This window comes from Cygnus atratus, chromosome 3, assembly GCF_013377495.2.
Source record: "Cygnus atratus isolate AKBS03 ecotype Queensland, Australia chromosome 3, CAtr_DNAZoo_HiC_assembly, whole genome shotgun sequence".
NCBI classification, from domain to species: domain Eukaryota; kingdom Metazoa; phylum Chordata; class Aves; order Anseriformes; family Anatidae; genus Cygnus; species Cygnus atratus.
Window position 1 is genome coordinate 60,723,474 of NC_066364.1, and position 15,926 is coordinate 60,739,399.

Here is a 15,926-nt window from a genome sequence, read left to right on the forward strand (position 1 = left end):
TGTAAAAATATTACCAGTATGCCTGTGAGCTAATCTTCCTCTATTCATTCCAGCAAACAAGATGAATGTAGTCAATTTACAAATGACATAGGATGTCAAAAGAACAGAAAACTGGAGAAGTAGATAAAGAAAGAATCCACAGATCACGGTACATGTGCCACCTCAATACAGTACACAGAAGAACCTGAAGCTGGCTCTACAAGCATATGCAGGCAACCAGAATCATGAACTGGTTCCTGGTTCCCAACCATCCCCAAGCACAATCAAGAACCAACTCCTCTGTCACACTACCACCAGCTCTGGCTTGGTAAATCAACATGTTACTTGAAGCCTTGCCCTCGCACATGCTGATTGCTTCTTGCAGAGTGCCAACTTCCTTCACCTCCCCAGGAGATCAATGCAAGTAAAAAATGCATAATGGCTGACAGAGTCAGGGCCTAAAAAAGGCCTGATTTCTACACACCATGATATATGGGTGCTGCCAGGACATATTTATTGTCCGGGATACTTGGCAATGCTTTCTAAAGTCATGTCAAGTCACATCCTAGACAGCACTATATAATGAGCTAAGTGGGGATTCAAGGCAAATGAATTTACAGATACTTCTTGGGTCAGGAGATAATTTGCCTGGAGAGAATATTAGGAGAGCTATGGTGGACAGCAGCCAAAACCAGGCCAAGGTAGATGAATTGTGCCCATGATAACCTTAATAAATAAAAAAAAAAAAAAAAAGAATTTTCCAAACTACAAAGCAAACTCAGCACTCTCACTTTTTACACACTTCTATGGAACACTTCTCCTGACTATGAACACACTGGAATAGAGCTGAGAACAACTGTTGCTTCATATAGTGGTACCTGTAGCTACTTCCTCTGGTAGCATCCAAGTTAATTAAGTTTTGAGATCATAAACTAAGAAAAAAAAAAGTACCTAAAAGGCCACATTTAGTGATGAACCCTTTATCTGTAAATTGAGTTTCTTTCCAAAGCCAATATTTGTTTGCTTGCTTTAGCAAAAAAAAAAAAAAAAAAATTTTTCCAGAGAGCAGATTTAATCAAAATTGCTCATTTTGTGAAACTTAACTCAACACAAAAATGATTATTGCAACAAAGGAGTTGTGATATTATTTTGAAAGATCTCAATCAACAATCCCAACACAGTTTCCCACAGCTCACAAATACAATGACAGCTTTAATGACAAAATTAGTGTAACACAATAGGGTAAATTCTCACGTAATGTTTCAGTATTTACCATTATGGGTTCAGTATGCTAAGGAAGCTATCCCAAGGCATGCATAACATGTAGTACTTTCTCAAAGACCCCAATCAGAACATCACGGAAATGATTTTTCCAATTACAATCAGTATTTTGATCTGGTTTGTTTGTACTTCCCCTATAAACACCCTATACATAAAGTCAAATTTCTTTAAAAATACTGATTTCAATAATATTATTTGATTAAATGTATTTACAACATTTCATATCATGCCTGTCTGTCATTTGGTTTGCAACATTTCTCAAGGTACCTGCAGAAAGTTTCTAACGAGATCGGTGCATTTAACTCAGCAAATATCAAGTCTACTATGAAAAACCTTAATTGGTCAAGGCATTCTATTTTCTCTGGACAACGGACATAAAAATAGGTTATAGTTAGTTACTGGTTGTCCATATTTATATCTGTGCTAGAGAATAGCTAACAGCCTTCCATTTTTTCCTTGGCTGGGTATAAAGTCTTATTAAACAGTTATAAAAATGAACCGAAAAGGAAGAAGTCAACCTTTTTTTTTTTTTTTTTTTTTAAATCTAGGACTGGAGGGTAAAATACCTCAAAGTTGCACCTGCAAAAATTCAGAGAAACATTAGTCTAGTTAAAAAGAAACAGTTTGGGAAAGAAGAACTTCAAAATCTTGTACACAGAATCACCAACTTATTACATAGCCAATTAGGAAGTTTGTTGTTTTTTTTTTAAACACACAAATGTGTTTCTCCTTCAGTGTTACCACCTAAAATTCCAAAAACAACAGTGCTTAAAAAATTACTATTCCTGTTCAAGTCTACTGATAGCCATAAAGCTCCTATTTAAGCCATATTTTTATATCATTTTTCAACTTTTGTGTGTTAAATAATAATGACATGCTGAAAACATTAGAAAAACAACCAACCTTTAAAAACGTCAGCAACACACAACCTAAATGGTTTATCCACTGATCTTTGTGGTGGCTTGAAAGAATCTGCAAAGAAATTGATAAGACCTTTTAGAATTTCTGTATTTAAAGTACTATCTCATCAACATATCACTTCAGGATAAATCAACCATATTGCATTCCAAAAACTTTTCCCCACATCTTCCCCAAAATATATATATTTTGGTACACACAGGACTAAGATGTATTTGTTTTTAAATTGTACTCACCAATTTGCTCTAACAAACACTTTCCTGTATACCACTTTGTCAGGTCACTTGACTGACTTCTTGTGACTAGATTTTCACCACCAAGACCACTTGTTGGAATATAAGCCACATCAGATTCCTAATTATGAAAATAAACAGAAGTTATTTACACATTGTTAACAGCATCTTCTAGCAAAAGCAAGGGGTGCATTTTTCAGTATTACATTTCTAAGATACTAAAAGATCAGTTAGCATATTTTCCACTTCCCCTGGAGAAGGCAGATTACTTGGTGGATTCGTTTCCTCTCTGTTCATCTTGTTCCTGATCACAATGCTCCAGCAAGGAGCTAAGAGATATTTTAAACATGATGACAGCTACATTAACAACTAGAAACTGAGGTTTGAGTAACAAGCTCCAACTCTGTATCTGACAAGCATGCTTCAGTTTGAATTGCTGTTTTACGCATAATGATTTCAGGGAGGCTGTCATCAGTCTAAATGGTTTGAACTGAGGAAACATGATAAGTAAAATCAAGAATGGCAAATGGACAAAGTTCTTGTTAGTTCATAATCCACACCAAGACCTGCTCCAATACAAAACCATCTACTGCCATTCATGTAATCCTGAACATTGAGATAAGCAATCCTTGGTCTGTCCTGCTTTGCAGAAAACAATCCCAAGAGACTACGAATGATGTGAATTACCCCAAAGATTCAACAGGCCTAACAAAAATGATGACAGAATGAGCAGTAAAGAACTGACTTATCCAAGGCTCAGCAAGCACCTTACCAGTAAGAAAAGGAATCTGTTATACTACCTGCACATAGTAACAGCAGGAAAGTGACCCAAAATAACCCAACCACAACAACAGCTCATTCTACTCAAAGGCCTGAACAAAGACCTCAAATTTACATTACCTTAAAGCCAGCTTGTTTAAGAAATTGGCCAAGCTTACTGGTAATTTCCTGAAATCTTTCTTGCTGCCAATTGACCTAAAATAGAAAATAGTTCATGACAATAAAACTAGATTTCTAATGACAACTTAAACAGCAGTTGCATGTCATCAAGTCTGTAGTACCAGTAGGTGTTCTCACACACAGGATCCATGATGCTGTAAATATGAGATTTCCAGGTGGGCTGACAGTTGAATAGGTAAGAGCATATGCATTAACAATTAATGACAGCAATCAACACACCAACTAACTTGCAAGCCCCTTTAGTTTGATTTGTCCTTAAAAGAGCTTTTTTTGTTTGTTTTGTTTTAATATTTATACAAAACAGAACATTCAGATTCGACAATATCATATATGACAGAGTAACAATCTAAAATGCAACCAGTAATATTTAACACACTTCACAGGTTTATATAAAGTTCTTGGACTTGACCTGAACGACCTCCACAATGCCCTTGCAGATGTCAGTGGCTTAGTAGCTTATAACAAATTTTCACACCTATGAGAGGGAATCTCCCTACTCATTTTAGGGCCTAAACTATCCTTGCATGCTTTGAAAATATACTCATAAATATGAAGAAAAGCATTGAAAAATCTATACAAAAGAGACTAAGAGCTGAGAATCAAAGAAAGAAAAACAAAATATTATTAGTTTCACAATACTGATCCTTACACTTATGGTACACAAGCCTATGTGAAAGTCCTTCAATTAAATGAAAAAAATAAGTAAGTACCTGGTCCATTTTATTGACTGCAACAGCTAGCTGTGTCACTCCAAGAGAACGCACTAATAATCCATGTTCTCGAGTTTGTCCACCTGTCTCAAACCCAGCTTCAAACTCTCCTCTGCTGGCATCCACAACCAAAATAGCTACATCAGCCTAGATTAAAAATAAATAAATAAATAAATAAATATATAATAATAATAAAAAAACAAACACACAATTAAAACTGTGTAACAGGTGGTAACAATTCCAGTAAACATGTCAATCAGCAATACTCCACACACAGTGCACTTTACACAGAAGCAATACTGATGCGCTTCAAATGCAATTGAAATAGATAGAATTAAACAATCTCATGCCTACTTTGGTGAGGTGTTACGGCACTATGTCATCTCGTGTCATACACCACTACTTTACATTAAACACAAGCCAATACTTCGTGTGGGGAACCTGTCTTCTTCAGAGTACCTTCTGTGCTGCACAGACCTCTACTTAACAAAAGTGGACCATACTCCAGAGGTTTAAGAACATGTAGGAGCACAATGACCAGTTTTCACTGCTGGGTAAGCCCAAAACTCTGCCTGAGTCTGGACACACTCATACTGAGAAGCTGCAAAAGTAACAGATAAATCACCTCAGACAATTGGGACAAGCAGTCTGCTGCATGTTAGATGTTGATATTTCACAATCTACTCAACACACTGCAACGTGCCAAACTCAGAAGGCAGAAAAGACAAAGTAGCCTATTACATGTTTTATCATCTCTGTCGTGACATTAAAAGCAAAGAGGTAACATACAGTCTACGGTGCTATAGAAAAGTCAGCATGTAAGCACAGGTGAAAAAAAAAGAAGGGGATTTTGCTGTCAGTATAAATGCTGCTATGTAATATGTATATGTTTGCTAAAAAAAAACAAAACACTTCATGCTTTGGTAAGTAACAGCCAGTTAGACCATCACCATGCACGAAGCAACAGCAACAGATGTGAATAATAAAGGTATTGCTGTCAAAACAGCTGTATGACAGTCAATTTCACAGGATAGTTGAATTAGACATAATGGAAAGAGAAGAGAAAAAGCCATGCTTTCTCTCTTTTCTTACACAGATAAGCTTGAGGGCACCAGAAGAAGGAACAAAGATAGCATGCTGTCCTAGTCCTGAGTCCTCCTCCTACTGACCTAGATATAAATTCCCCACACCTCATATTATACAGAGAGGCTGTGCATGTGTGAAAACGGTGAAACAGCAAGGGATGATTTTCCCACAGCTCTGAACCTCAAAATTGCATTGTGGTAAACTTCTCCCACAAGAAAAAGGCATCCTGTATTTTCTAAATCATAAAAAAAAAAAAAAAAAAAGTCCCATACCTAGGGACTTAAGTGAATTAACTGTATGCATCAAAAACCAGAGCCTGGCCCTGATAAGGCTGATTTGCATTTAGTTTAACAGCAGTTGGGGATTCACAGTGTAACAGAATTCCCCATGATACAAAGGCACAGGGACATTTCCATATTTGCTTCTTTCCATCCATTTCTTCAGTGCTGAGGCTACTCTAATTGGCACCAGAAACGTGCAGTTTCTGTGATTTCCTCGATAGGTTTCAGAATAGACTGGCCGTTCACAATCCTGAGAGCTGAGGGAACAGAGATACATCAAGTCTTAGTTGGCCAGCCTCATCTTCTGCTGAATTGATGCAACTGCTGGTGGATCTGCAAGCTGCATCATAACACTTGCTGGCTGTATTACTTTTTTTCAAAAAAGACAGACCAACTTAAATAATTGTAAAGAAAATAATGAGGCTGAGTCATCATTTTCCGCTTCTGAAACTAAAAAGTCTATTTTAATTGTAAAAATCCTGGCCTTCCTGCAATGTATGCTCCACAATATAAGTTACTACACATACCCTACACCATAATTTGAGCACTTCTGACTACCCTGTGGCCTAACCCTGAGTCACAACATCTGAACTCTTACCCAGGCTTTGCTACAGAGCTAGCACATGGTTTGGGGCAAACCAGTCTTCCTATAGCATAGTCCCTCTCTCTGTAAAACTACAGTAACAGTATCTATTCTGAGATTTTAAGATAACACTCTCACTTTTTAGATTGTAATAACAGCATGCACAAAAGCCTCCACATGGTAACTTAGAAAAGAAAATCTGTCACAACACACCAACTTTTCAACTTCAGAGAATTCATTCTACCATTTTAAAAAAGGGTGCCTTTTTAAGTGGAAAAAAAAAAAATCACACATTATGTCATTTAACAAAGTGCTATCCTCCCTTATTTCAGTTATTATTACCATAAATTAAATAATTGACCTATATGAGAATATAGGTGCCATACTAAATTCAATGTGTAGTGCCCAATGCTTTTGATTTTACCTACCATTCCCAAAGCAATGGTGGCATGCAGTCCTACTGAAGAATACAGATGCATTGTGTGTGAACTCTTATCTGTGTTATGTTTAGTTATTCCTTATAAAATATATTAAATAGAATAATGCCTTGTTTAACCTAATAAATCTTTTTTTTTCTTTAAGCTCAAAACCACTAAAAATCTTTACCTACAAAGCCAGGTTCAAATAAATTCTTGAGTAGGCATATGACACATTTGATTTGAATAGTTTTAAAAGCTCAACTGATCAAACAGCATCAAACTGCAACTTAGTATTCAAACTACTTCCCTAATAACTCTCCTCCAAATAGGTAGCTTACCAAAAAGAAGTAACTACCTTTAAAGTTAAACAAATATATTAATTCTAAAGTTTAGTAAGCTCACAAAAACCTATAAAAGATATTTTAGCACCATCAATGATTCCATTTTATCTTAGAATTTAAAAGAAGAAGAAAGCCAATTTAAGAAAAAAAAATGTAATTAACACCATTGGAAACAGGAGTTTTAGACTCTCTCTACCTGGGCAGCTCCTGTGATCATATTTGGAATGAAGTCTTTGTGGCCTGGAGCATCCATCAATGTAATTACTTTAGTCTTTGTCTCAAATTTGGTCATGCCCACATCCATTGTTACTCCCCTTAAACAAAGCATACACATAACACCATTAGTACTGTTTTGAAAGCTTCGGAAATATAAATTAAGCTATGATAAACACAATCATGAAATTATACATGTAACAGCTTTCATTTGATTCAGCCTGCACTGAAAATACTGAAAGAAACTTGCTTGCTGGAAAAGACCTCTAGAGCTGTTTTGAGTAACTCTAGTCACAAAGAAACAAAAAAATCAAGCAAAAATACCAGCTCAGAGACTTTTTCCCATAAAAATGACAGTTTATCTTCTGAAGTGAAGTCTGGATCTTAAATGCGTAATTAACGGATATTAAAAAAAAATCATAGACGACTGGATGCAAGTTTTAAGGCTCATCACAGTATTTCCACAAACACCACCACCAATAATTAATAAAATACCAATAATTAATTACATGCCTTAACTGATATCAGGCTACTTCTAAAGACTGTGTTTAGTTGCCTCTGGATCTTCAAGTAAATAAAATAATTTATAATTTATTAGGATAAATTTGATATTCAATATAATCCAAGTCATGTGTGAACCAAAATTTCAGTGCTTAATTTACACTTCTGACACCTCTTTATACAAACAATTTAATATAGATCTTTCCCATACAGCAATAACCATGATGAGAAAAAGTTGGCAGAAATAAACTGGTAAGGCAGCTTTAAATGAACGTGGCTACTACAAGCATTTGTACATTGTAGTCCTTCTCTGCACTCCCCAGCACAGAAATATGTGAAGAAATACTCAATTTCTTGTTCACATTTTTGTAATCAAACCAGGATATTATTTTTCTTTTGGTAACTCAGACAAAGCAAAATAATTGCTAGTAAGTATTGTGTAAATATCTTCATGCATTTCGAATATTTTTACCAAAGCATTATTAGTAGATATGTTTTTCTTTCAGAAGAACAGTGGTAATTCCCATTAAATATATTTCTACCTTTCTCTTTCTTCCCCAGTTTCATCCAAGACCCATGCATACGCAAACGAAGCTTTGCCAGCCTTCTTAGATTCCTGTTCGTATTTGTGCATAGTTCTTTTGTTCACATTTCCCAAAAGGTAGAGTAGATGACCCATTAAAGTACTTTTACCTGCATCAACATGTCCTATGGAGGAAAATCAACATTATATCAATTTTTACTAATTTACAAATTTTAAATGCACAACGTGAAAAAAAAATATGCAAATCACATGCATCAATAACGCTCATGCAATCCATAAGATTTTGACTCACTGACAGTTTACTGAAACAGGTAATTAGCGTGACAGCCATGTACCACATCCAAATCCATACTAAAAAGAATTGTAGGAATGAAATCAAACCAAAGTACATTTTTGTAGTCTGTCAAAACCAAGCTAAGTCAACCTCACAGTCTAGTCAAGGAAGTCTGAATGTGCACCCTCCACATAACAATGGTCAAACAGATGGAACTGAAAACAGTATAAGATTTCTCTTTCCTAAAGAGAGGCTAATTTTGTTTCTTTATCACTTCCAGATTCAATCAATGGAGTTTTTAAATCTCTATGCCTAATATGTAATTAACTGTATTACCTATTACCACCAAATTTAGTAGTTGCTTTCCTCCTTGTCTCTTCTCCAACTCTGCTTTCACATCTATTTGTGGTTTTGTCTTGCTCGTCTTTTTTACTGGAGTAGGCACGGCATTCTGCTCTTCTGAAACCTGCGCTACTTGGGGTGAAAGAGCAGATTTTGAGACTGCCTCAATTACCCCAGAAGTTATGCTAGCATCTTCATTTAGCAGTCCTTTTTGAGGTGTGTTAGCATGGCCATTTTCTTCAGCAATCATGCTGGGAAAATAAAACAAAGGAACAGTGAATGCAAATGTCAAAGAAGCTGCAGAAATACAGGAGAGAAATGGAGTTCTCCCTACACTATCACAAAAGCCCCAGACAAATATTATCTGATAAGTAGAAACAAGCCCATTAAGGTGGAAGTGATAAGCAACTGGATGCAAACTACACAGATACCAGCTCTGAACATCTTGCAAGAGACGTACTGTGTACAGAAGCAAGATAAGAAATAATCTTGTAAAATTCATGAAACTCATATAAACAAAAGCTTCTCACAGTCACTTCTTTTGGCAGGGAGGGAAATGACAAACTGCCATAGACATGGTCTTCTCTGAAGTAAGAGCCCAAGTCAGCTTTGAAGCATCCTAAAACAGCTTTCACTTACATTAAAAGTACTGCAGCTGAATGCAGTGATATTCTACTGAGCAAACACCAGCAATACAAAGAGTAGATACTAAGTGTATCTGAGCTGAAACTTAACAAGCAATGTTTGCGTACAGCCATAACAGATATGCCATGTATCAACACTGAGAAAACCTGTTTTATGTACAAAACAAGGCATCTAGAACTACAGATATTTGGATTTCCCAACTCACCTTCTCTTCCACCCTGTTCTACCACAAATTACTATACTAACGCTAATACTAAATATCTTGAACGTATTATTCTCCTATTAACTAAGTATCTTGAATACATTATTCTCCTATTATTTTCACACTCTTTCTCTCCCATTTATAAATAAGGTTATTTTCATAATTCACATACATGTTCTGAGGATATATATGATTTTTTTTTTAAGCTGTTATGGCAAAGATGACCACTAAAAGCAAAACCTAAATAACATCCTCAAGACAGCAAAAGCTTTATTCCTGGCTGACAGAGCTCCATGGTGAGTCATTAATATATACAGCAAGACAGAAACAGAAGCAGCTACTACAGGCATCAGAACATGTTATGGCAAGCTTCAACACACAAACCACTGGCCATTCCAGTATTTTGAAAGTTTCTCTAAAAATTCTTCTACAAGAAGCCTTCTACAAAAAAAAAAAAAAACTTCCTCCTCTGGAAAACTGGAACCCTTTTCAATGCAGTACCACTGTGGTGCAGGCTACTTTCTATGGAACTGATTCAAGCAGTCTTTCAGAGAGCTACCAAAAGGACACAGAACTGTCTTCATGTCCAGAGTGAATTTTTCACTCTCCGCTTTCCATTTACATACCACAGTTAACTTCACAATTTTCCTCTTTTCAATTTTTATAACCAAAACTACTTATTCTGGTACTTCAGAATCCCATCTCACAGAATCTTCATTTGATAATACAGACAGAAAGCGAGTAGTAATGTTGCATTGTATCAGCTTTCACAGGAATATTTGCATTGTATTAGTCCCTTTCCATTTCCTGAATCTCAGGAAACAAAGGAGTCCAGCCATGTTAGCCTACTGAACAAAGCACTTCATGAGTTATAATCTAAAACATTAAACCCAGGAAATATTCAGATTGAATGCAAATTTAGCCTCTCTACTACCAGTAACCAATGCTGGTCATTTTATAAGGCCTCCCTTTTTTAACTCAGTTTCAGAACCTACCTAAGTATCTGGTACTGTGCCAGAATGATTAGTTTTGACATCTTTTTCGTTATGCCCAAACCCGAGTTTTTGCTCTAGATTGTGAGACCCCAAAGCAGAAATGTGAACACTTGTTTCTTGGCTACAGTTCCACAATCCAAGGTTGGGATCTTGCATCAAGGGTGGACATACAACCACAATTTTCTTAAATTAGCTACACATCAAACTTAATTAGTGCCAGCCATGATGGTTGCAGGGGATGGATAGTACCTGTGCTGCTGCATGGTGGATGCACAATTCTGTTTAAAGTTTATTTACATAAAGTTACCCTATCAACATTTTCTAAGCCTTTTAAGGGAAAAAAAGTCAATATCAATCTACACCTTTGGTCACACAGTCATGACACTTTTGATTTGACACTCAGAAACCAGTTGTACTGTGTCATCAAGCATAGCCTTTGACGAGCTCCCGTATATAACATCATACATCGACAAGCTGAATGCACTTTATAAGAGGATACAATTAATTTCCTAAACTTCCCAAATCAGTGACTCATCATTGTCTTACATGCAGTTATGAGAAAAAGGCAATTACACACGAGCTATTCCAAGGAAAATAGTCACTAGTTGCTCATGCTTTCTTTTACTGGAAAAAGAAAAGTGCATTTCTATCAGTCTGAACAGAAGTCTCTTTTTTAAATTCCATTAAGTTCAAGCTAAAAATCTACTGTGGAATGGCACGACAACTATTTTATCCAATGTTTCTTCACAGACATTTTACTTCATAAAACTGACTGAAAACAATCAAGTTGATAGAAAGCAATATGCATAGAATTGCAGTGACAGAGCTTTCTACATATTCTAGCAACATATTTAAAAGCACCTACATTATATATAGCACACCAGACCAGTTTGGCCTGAACCATGTATTAAGAGAACCTAATATATTTAAAATTCAGTTGTGTTAGAAGTCTTCCCAGTTGTGATCGAAGTTTTCCATCAACATTAAGACTCATTTTTATTTTCCAGACAAACTTCAGTTCACTGTCAGCATAACATCTATCACTTTCACACTGAAACACTCTTTCACACTGAAACACTACTGGTTATATGCAAAAGTCATACTGTAATACAAATATGATATTTTATATCGATATCAATTATTTTTCCTTGAAATTCCAACATTTTAAGTTCTAGAGAGAAGTATCTGTATAAGAAGCAATATCAAAACAGCCTTTGCATTTGCCAGTCCCTTCTCTCCTTTTCAATGTCTGCATTAATTTTAAAACCAAATTTTTAAAAATGAAAAAAATTAAAAGGAAGACATTTAGATGAAACTGCAAATAATGTAACCCAAAACCACGTTTTCCCTATAGCTTTCCAAAATACATTAAAGACTGTCACATCAAGCCTATTAAAAGATGAAAATGTATTTTGAAAGACAGGTTATCAGCAAGCTTCTAAATTATATTTGTTTAACTAATACTTTTTTTCTAGTCTCAGACACTCAGATCTTCCTGTAAGTCAAAGCCTAGGTCAGGAAGGATTCCAAAAAAACACAATAGACATTGAATGGCAACATTCAAACTAATTACAGGACCTCAAAGAAACAAGGCCTGATGAAACAACTATTCTCTCACTAACAAGTATCTTCTGGTGTGACTACCACTGCTAAATGCTGTCAAATAGTTTGCATTTGGGTGGTTCAAAGAAAGTGCTAGACATACCAGTAAAATAATGAGTGAAACATGACTCTAGCTGTCATGACATTAGGCCTTGCTACTATTTCAATGGTATAATATTTGAAACTGTTAGTAGACCACTCCATTTAGACTTCTACAGGTTTCAGATATCACCATGTTCTAGAAACCTGAAAACAACCTGTTCCATGCTAATGCAAGACTCATTGTTTCAGAAGAGAAACATCAGAATGGAGAGAGTGTATGATGTACTTATACACCATCTCATCTTTCTGCTGAGCTGTGTCAGGGAAAAGGAGAGGGAGTTTGTTACCAGGTACCTGAACAGGAAGATGCACAGGTGAAACGTACAATTCACATCTAACAGAAGCACATGCAGTTAGATGCAGGAAAAAAGACTTTGATATGGCAACTAGATAAGTAATTTATTGAAAGCTTGATAACAACTAACAGAAGATCAGAAAAATGCTAAGGAGCTTCATCTCTAACGGTCTAAGGAATGAATGATATTGAAAATTCTTTTCAGTCTTTCCCATTGAGATTTTTTCATAATTAGTTAATTGAAAATTTGTCAAAAGACAGAGCATATAAGACAGCGCTCTAGTACGTGATACGTTACTACTGTAGGCAGTTGAGGGTATAAAATAATGGTCAAATGTATTAGCAAACATCTTTGGTAGCCAAGTTCCAGTGTGGTCTGAATTATGTTGAACCACCACATCGGGAATAATTTCTACTTGGAGGAGGAGCAATTCCTAGCCAATTGCTTGCATCTTTGTATAAGAACTTGTTCAAACTGCCAAGAGCAGATTTGGTTCGCCAACATCTGTGCCTTTCTGCTACACCACTACTAGCTCACTAATGTGGAGCCATTGAACTGATTAACTCTGGACTTCTTTGAAAGGACAGAACAATTAAGCACCTCTACTTACACTGAGCTCATGTACTACAGCAGGCTTGACCACCAGCAATTCAGTCACAGATGTCAAAAGCACTTACTGAAGCTTTTTGTTAGCAAATCAGAAGACATACAGAAGCCTGGCAAGGACTACTATTTAGCTGAAATTAGAACTGCCAGGCTAGAAACATCCTATGTTGTCTTGCCAAGACAGACAGTAAGGGTAAACTGAGTAAAATATTATGGTTACATTGTTTTCTGGAAACAGTAAGAAATACTGAAATACAACATATGCTGTTAAAAGACATGTTAAAAGACTCTAATCCTCATACAACTGTGTTTACTGAGGTTCACACTACCGGGCATTCAAAGAAGAACCTGAAAGTTTATCTTCTGAAGATAAACTCTGCATAATTTAGGTTTTAAACATTATTTTCAAGCTTCTAGTCTGGATGCTTAGTGAATTATTTTTATACAACCGACTCTTTCGGAGTACTTATAGTCATTACAGGAATGTCTACATTTATTTCCCCTTTCAAAATTATTAATTACACAATATTGGTCAGGCTGGTTAAAATAATCACCCCTTTTTGCTCACAACCTTTTCTTGTTTCCTTCTTGATTTAACAAGAAGAAAAAGCCAGGTAATTAGTTTTGTTAGAGCACCAGAAAGGCAGCTTGTCAGAAACGAGCAAACTCCATTTTCCAGAGACAATTCTATTAAGAACACATGGCAAAAGCAATCAATGCTCAAAGCAATTCATGACTTCTAATAATCCGTTTACATAATAATAAGGGAACCTTCATTAAAATGAGATCATGCCTCATAACAAGATTTAACCATAAAGACTGAGTAGATAGTCAAAGAATGGTTACTTTTGTTAATGCTAGGCCAGTGGTTTTTAAAAACATAGTCCAAGAATCATGTTTAAGATCCTGTAACAGGTGACAACAAAAACTAATTCATACATGCTATTCAATCACCTTCAATGGTGTCCGCACCAACACCACACAAACATTCAGGAGTGCGAGCAGGGGGCATAAACTGCAAAGGCTAATAAATTACAGGTGTTCTAGAATTTAGATTTTATCAAAACCACTATGAACACTGCTTTTGGTCAGCGAAACAAAACTATGTACTTGGAAATCTGTATTATTACAAACCCTCTGCAGTATACTTATCAATGCATAAGTAACATAAAGAGAGTTTGAAAAGAATTAAAAGAAAGAGCGTCTCTTAGGCATTAATAAACAAATTCACTGTGTTCCCTGACAACTCATCCTCGTGTAAACTGTCAATAATCCAGAAGAAAAAAACACAACACTGATACTCATGGAATTCGGGCAGGGAAAAATATCATCCCCCCCACCCCCCTTATTTGTTTCCTTCAAGTTTAGAAGTGGATGAATAAAAGCTATAAAGCCATTACAGGCTTGCAACACAACGCTAGTGCTTCACGTAACTTCAATATATTTAGGACAGACTTTATGCATAAACTGGACAGGAGCTAGTCAAATTTCATCTGTTAGGAAAAGAATCAGACAGAGCAAATTACACTGTCCTAGAGCAGAGAAGGAAAAATAAGACATAAGTATGGTCAAGGCCTCCTCCCCCAGTTCTTCATGTCAAAGTCCTAGTGACTTGATAGTGCCTCTGGCAGCCTATAATCAATAGAAGAAAGGAGACCGTAACAGTTTCCTTGAAGCATGGGTCTTTAGACATGCAGATAACTTCACAATTTCAACTGGGCTTTCTTTCCTAGTCACTGATTGGTTGTATTCCAAATCTCATTCTCTTCTTTTCCAAACCACTCCATTCCTATTTGTTCTAGCTTAAAACCAAATGCCTAATGTCCCTACAACTTCTACAAGAAAAGAGGTTTCTTCTTACTTAGCAGTACTGCTGAAACAAGTGAGGAGAATTAAACACTTTCATAGTGTCAAGGATTTAAACCAAGAGATTATCAGCAAGTCCTGGAGAGGTGTTTTGTTTGTTTGTTTTTTTGTCACAAAAAAACCACTGTGTAAATATAATGGAAGCGAGCATGATACAAACTATTTCTAGGTCCATAAAGAGAAGTAGAGTTGCTGAGAGCCATGTTAGAAGCAACTGTTTTCCCTCAAAGACTGAGTCACCATTAGCATATCCAGGAATTATTCCAGTCTGCAAATGAAAAAGCATTCTTCTCATTTCATCCTTCCCTATGGAGCTTACACACACACACACACACGGTGTGGCAGTCACTAAATAATAACAGAGATACAAAATTTTGGACTTTATATAAATATCTTAAATAGTCATTATTACAGCTAAAAAAATGTAATCAATATCATCCCCAGTGATCTTCTGAAGGACTAACTGGCAGATCCTTTTCACTCCCTTTATGACTCCTTTCTTTTTATAAAATTTTACCTAAATCATTGTAATCCACACAAGTCACCATAAAAAACTCCAATTTGTAAGAGGTGTAATAGGAACACAAAAGATGAAGATTCCATTAAGTTAATAGAAATTTAATGATCAAGTCCAGTTGTTACACCTAGAGTCACTAATTAGCAGAGATGAGGAGGGGGAAAAACAAACAAACAAAAACCAAACAAAAAAAAACACATTGTGCTCCCTACGTGCATTTCAGATCTCAAATAGCACAGAAAGAATTTTGAAAGTCCCAGGAATTCTTCACTTAGTTTATTGCATCTAAGTAGCTAAGAGACATCACTGTCATTCAGCAATTGCATTTAGAAGTTTTAAGGAAATAATGACGTCAGTCTTACATCCTTGTATTAAATGCACTGAAGAGACTATGTAGATGCATCATAATGCTTTCCACATAGTTTCACCA

The 15,926-nt window shown here is 35.9% G+C and overlaps 1 protein-coding gene across 2 annotated transcripts in view; it reads right to left on the reverse strand.

The window, feature by feature from the left end:
• The window catches only part of HBS1L (HBS1 like translational GTPase), a 60,945-nt gene that overhangs the window by 8,123 nt on the left and 36,896 nt on the right, over nt 1–15,926 (reverse strand). For both annotated transcript variants that reach the window (XM_035539000.2, XM_035539001.2), the window contains 7 exons: nt 8,660–8,916; nt 8,048–8,213; nt 6,988–7,105; nt 4,082–4,228; nt 3,312–3,386; nt 2,415–2,532; nt 2,164–2,232 (listed from right to left, as the gene is read on the reverse strand). In XM_035539000.2, coding sequence (XP_035394893.1) covers nt 2,164–2,232; nt 2,415–2,532; nt 3,312–3,386; nt 4,082–4,228; nt 6,988–7,105; nt 8,048–8,213; nt 8,660–8,916 — 950 coding nt within the window. The remainder of the gene's footprint in view (nt 1–2,163; nt 2,233–2,414; nt 2,533–3,311; nt 3,387–4,081; nt 4,229–6,987; nt 7,106–8,047; nt 8,214–8,659; nt 8,917–15,926) is intronic.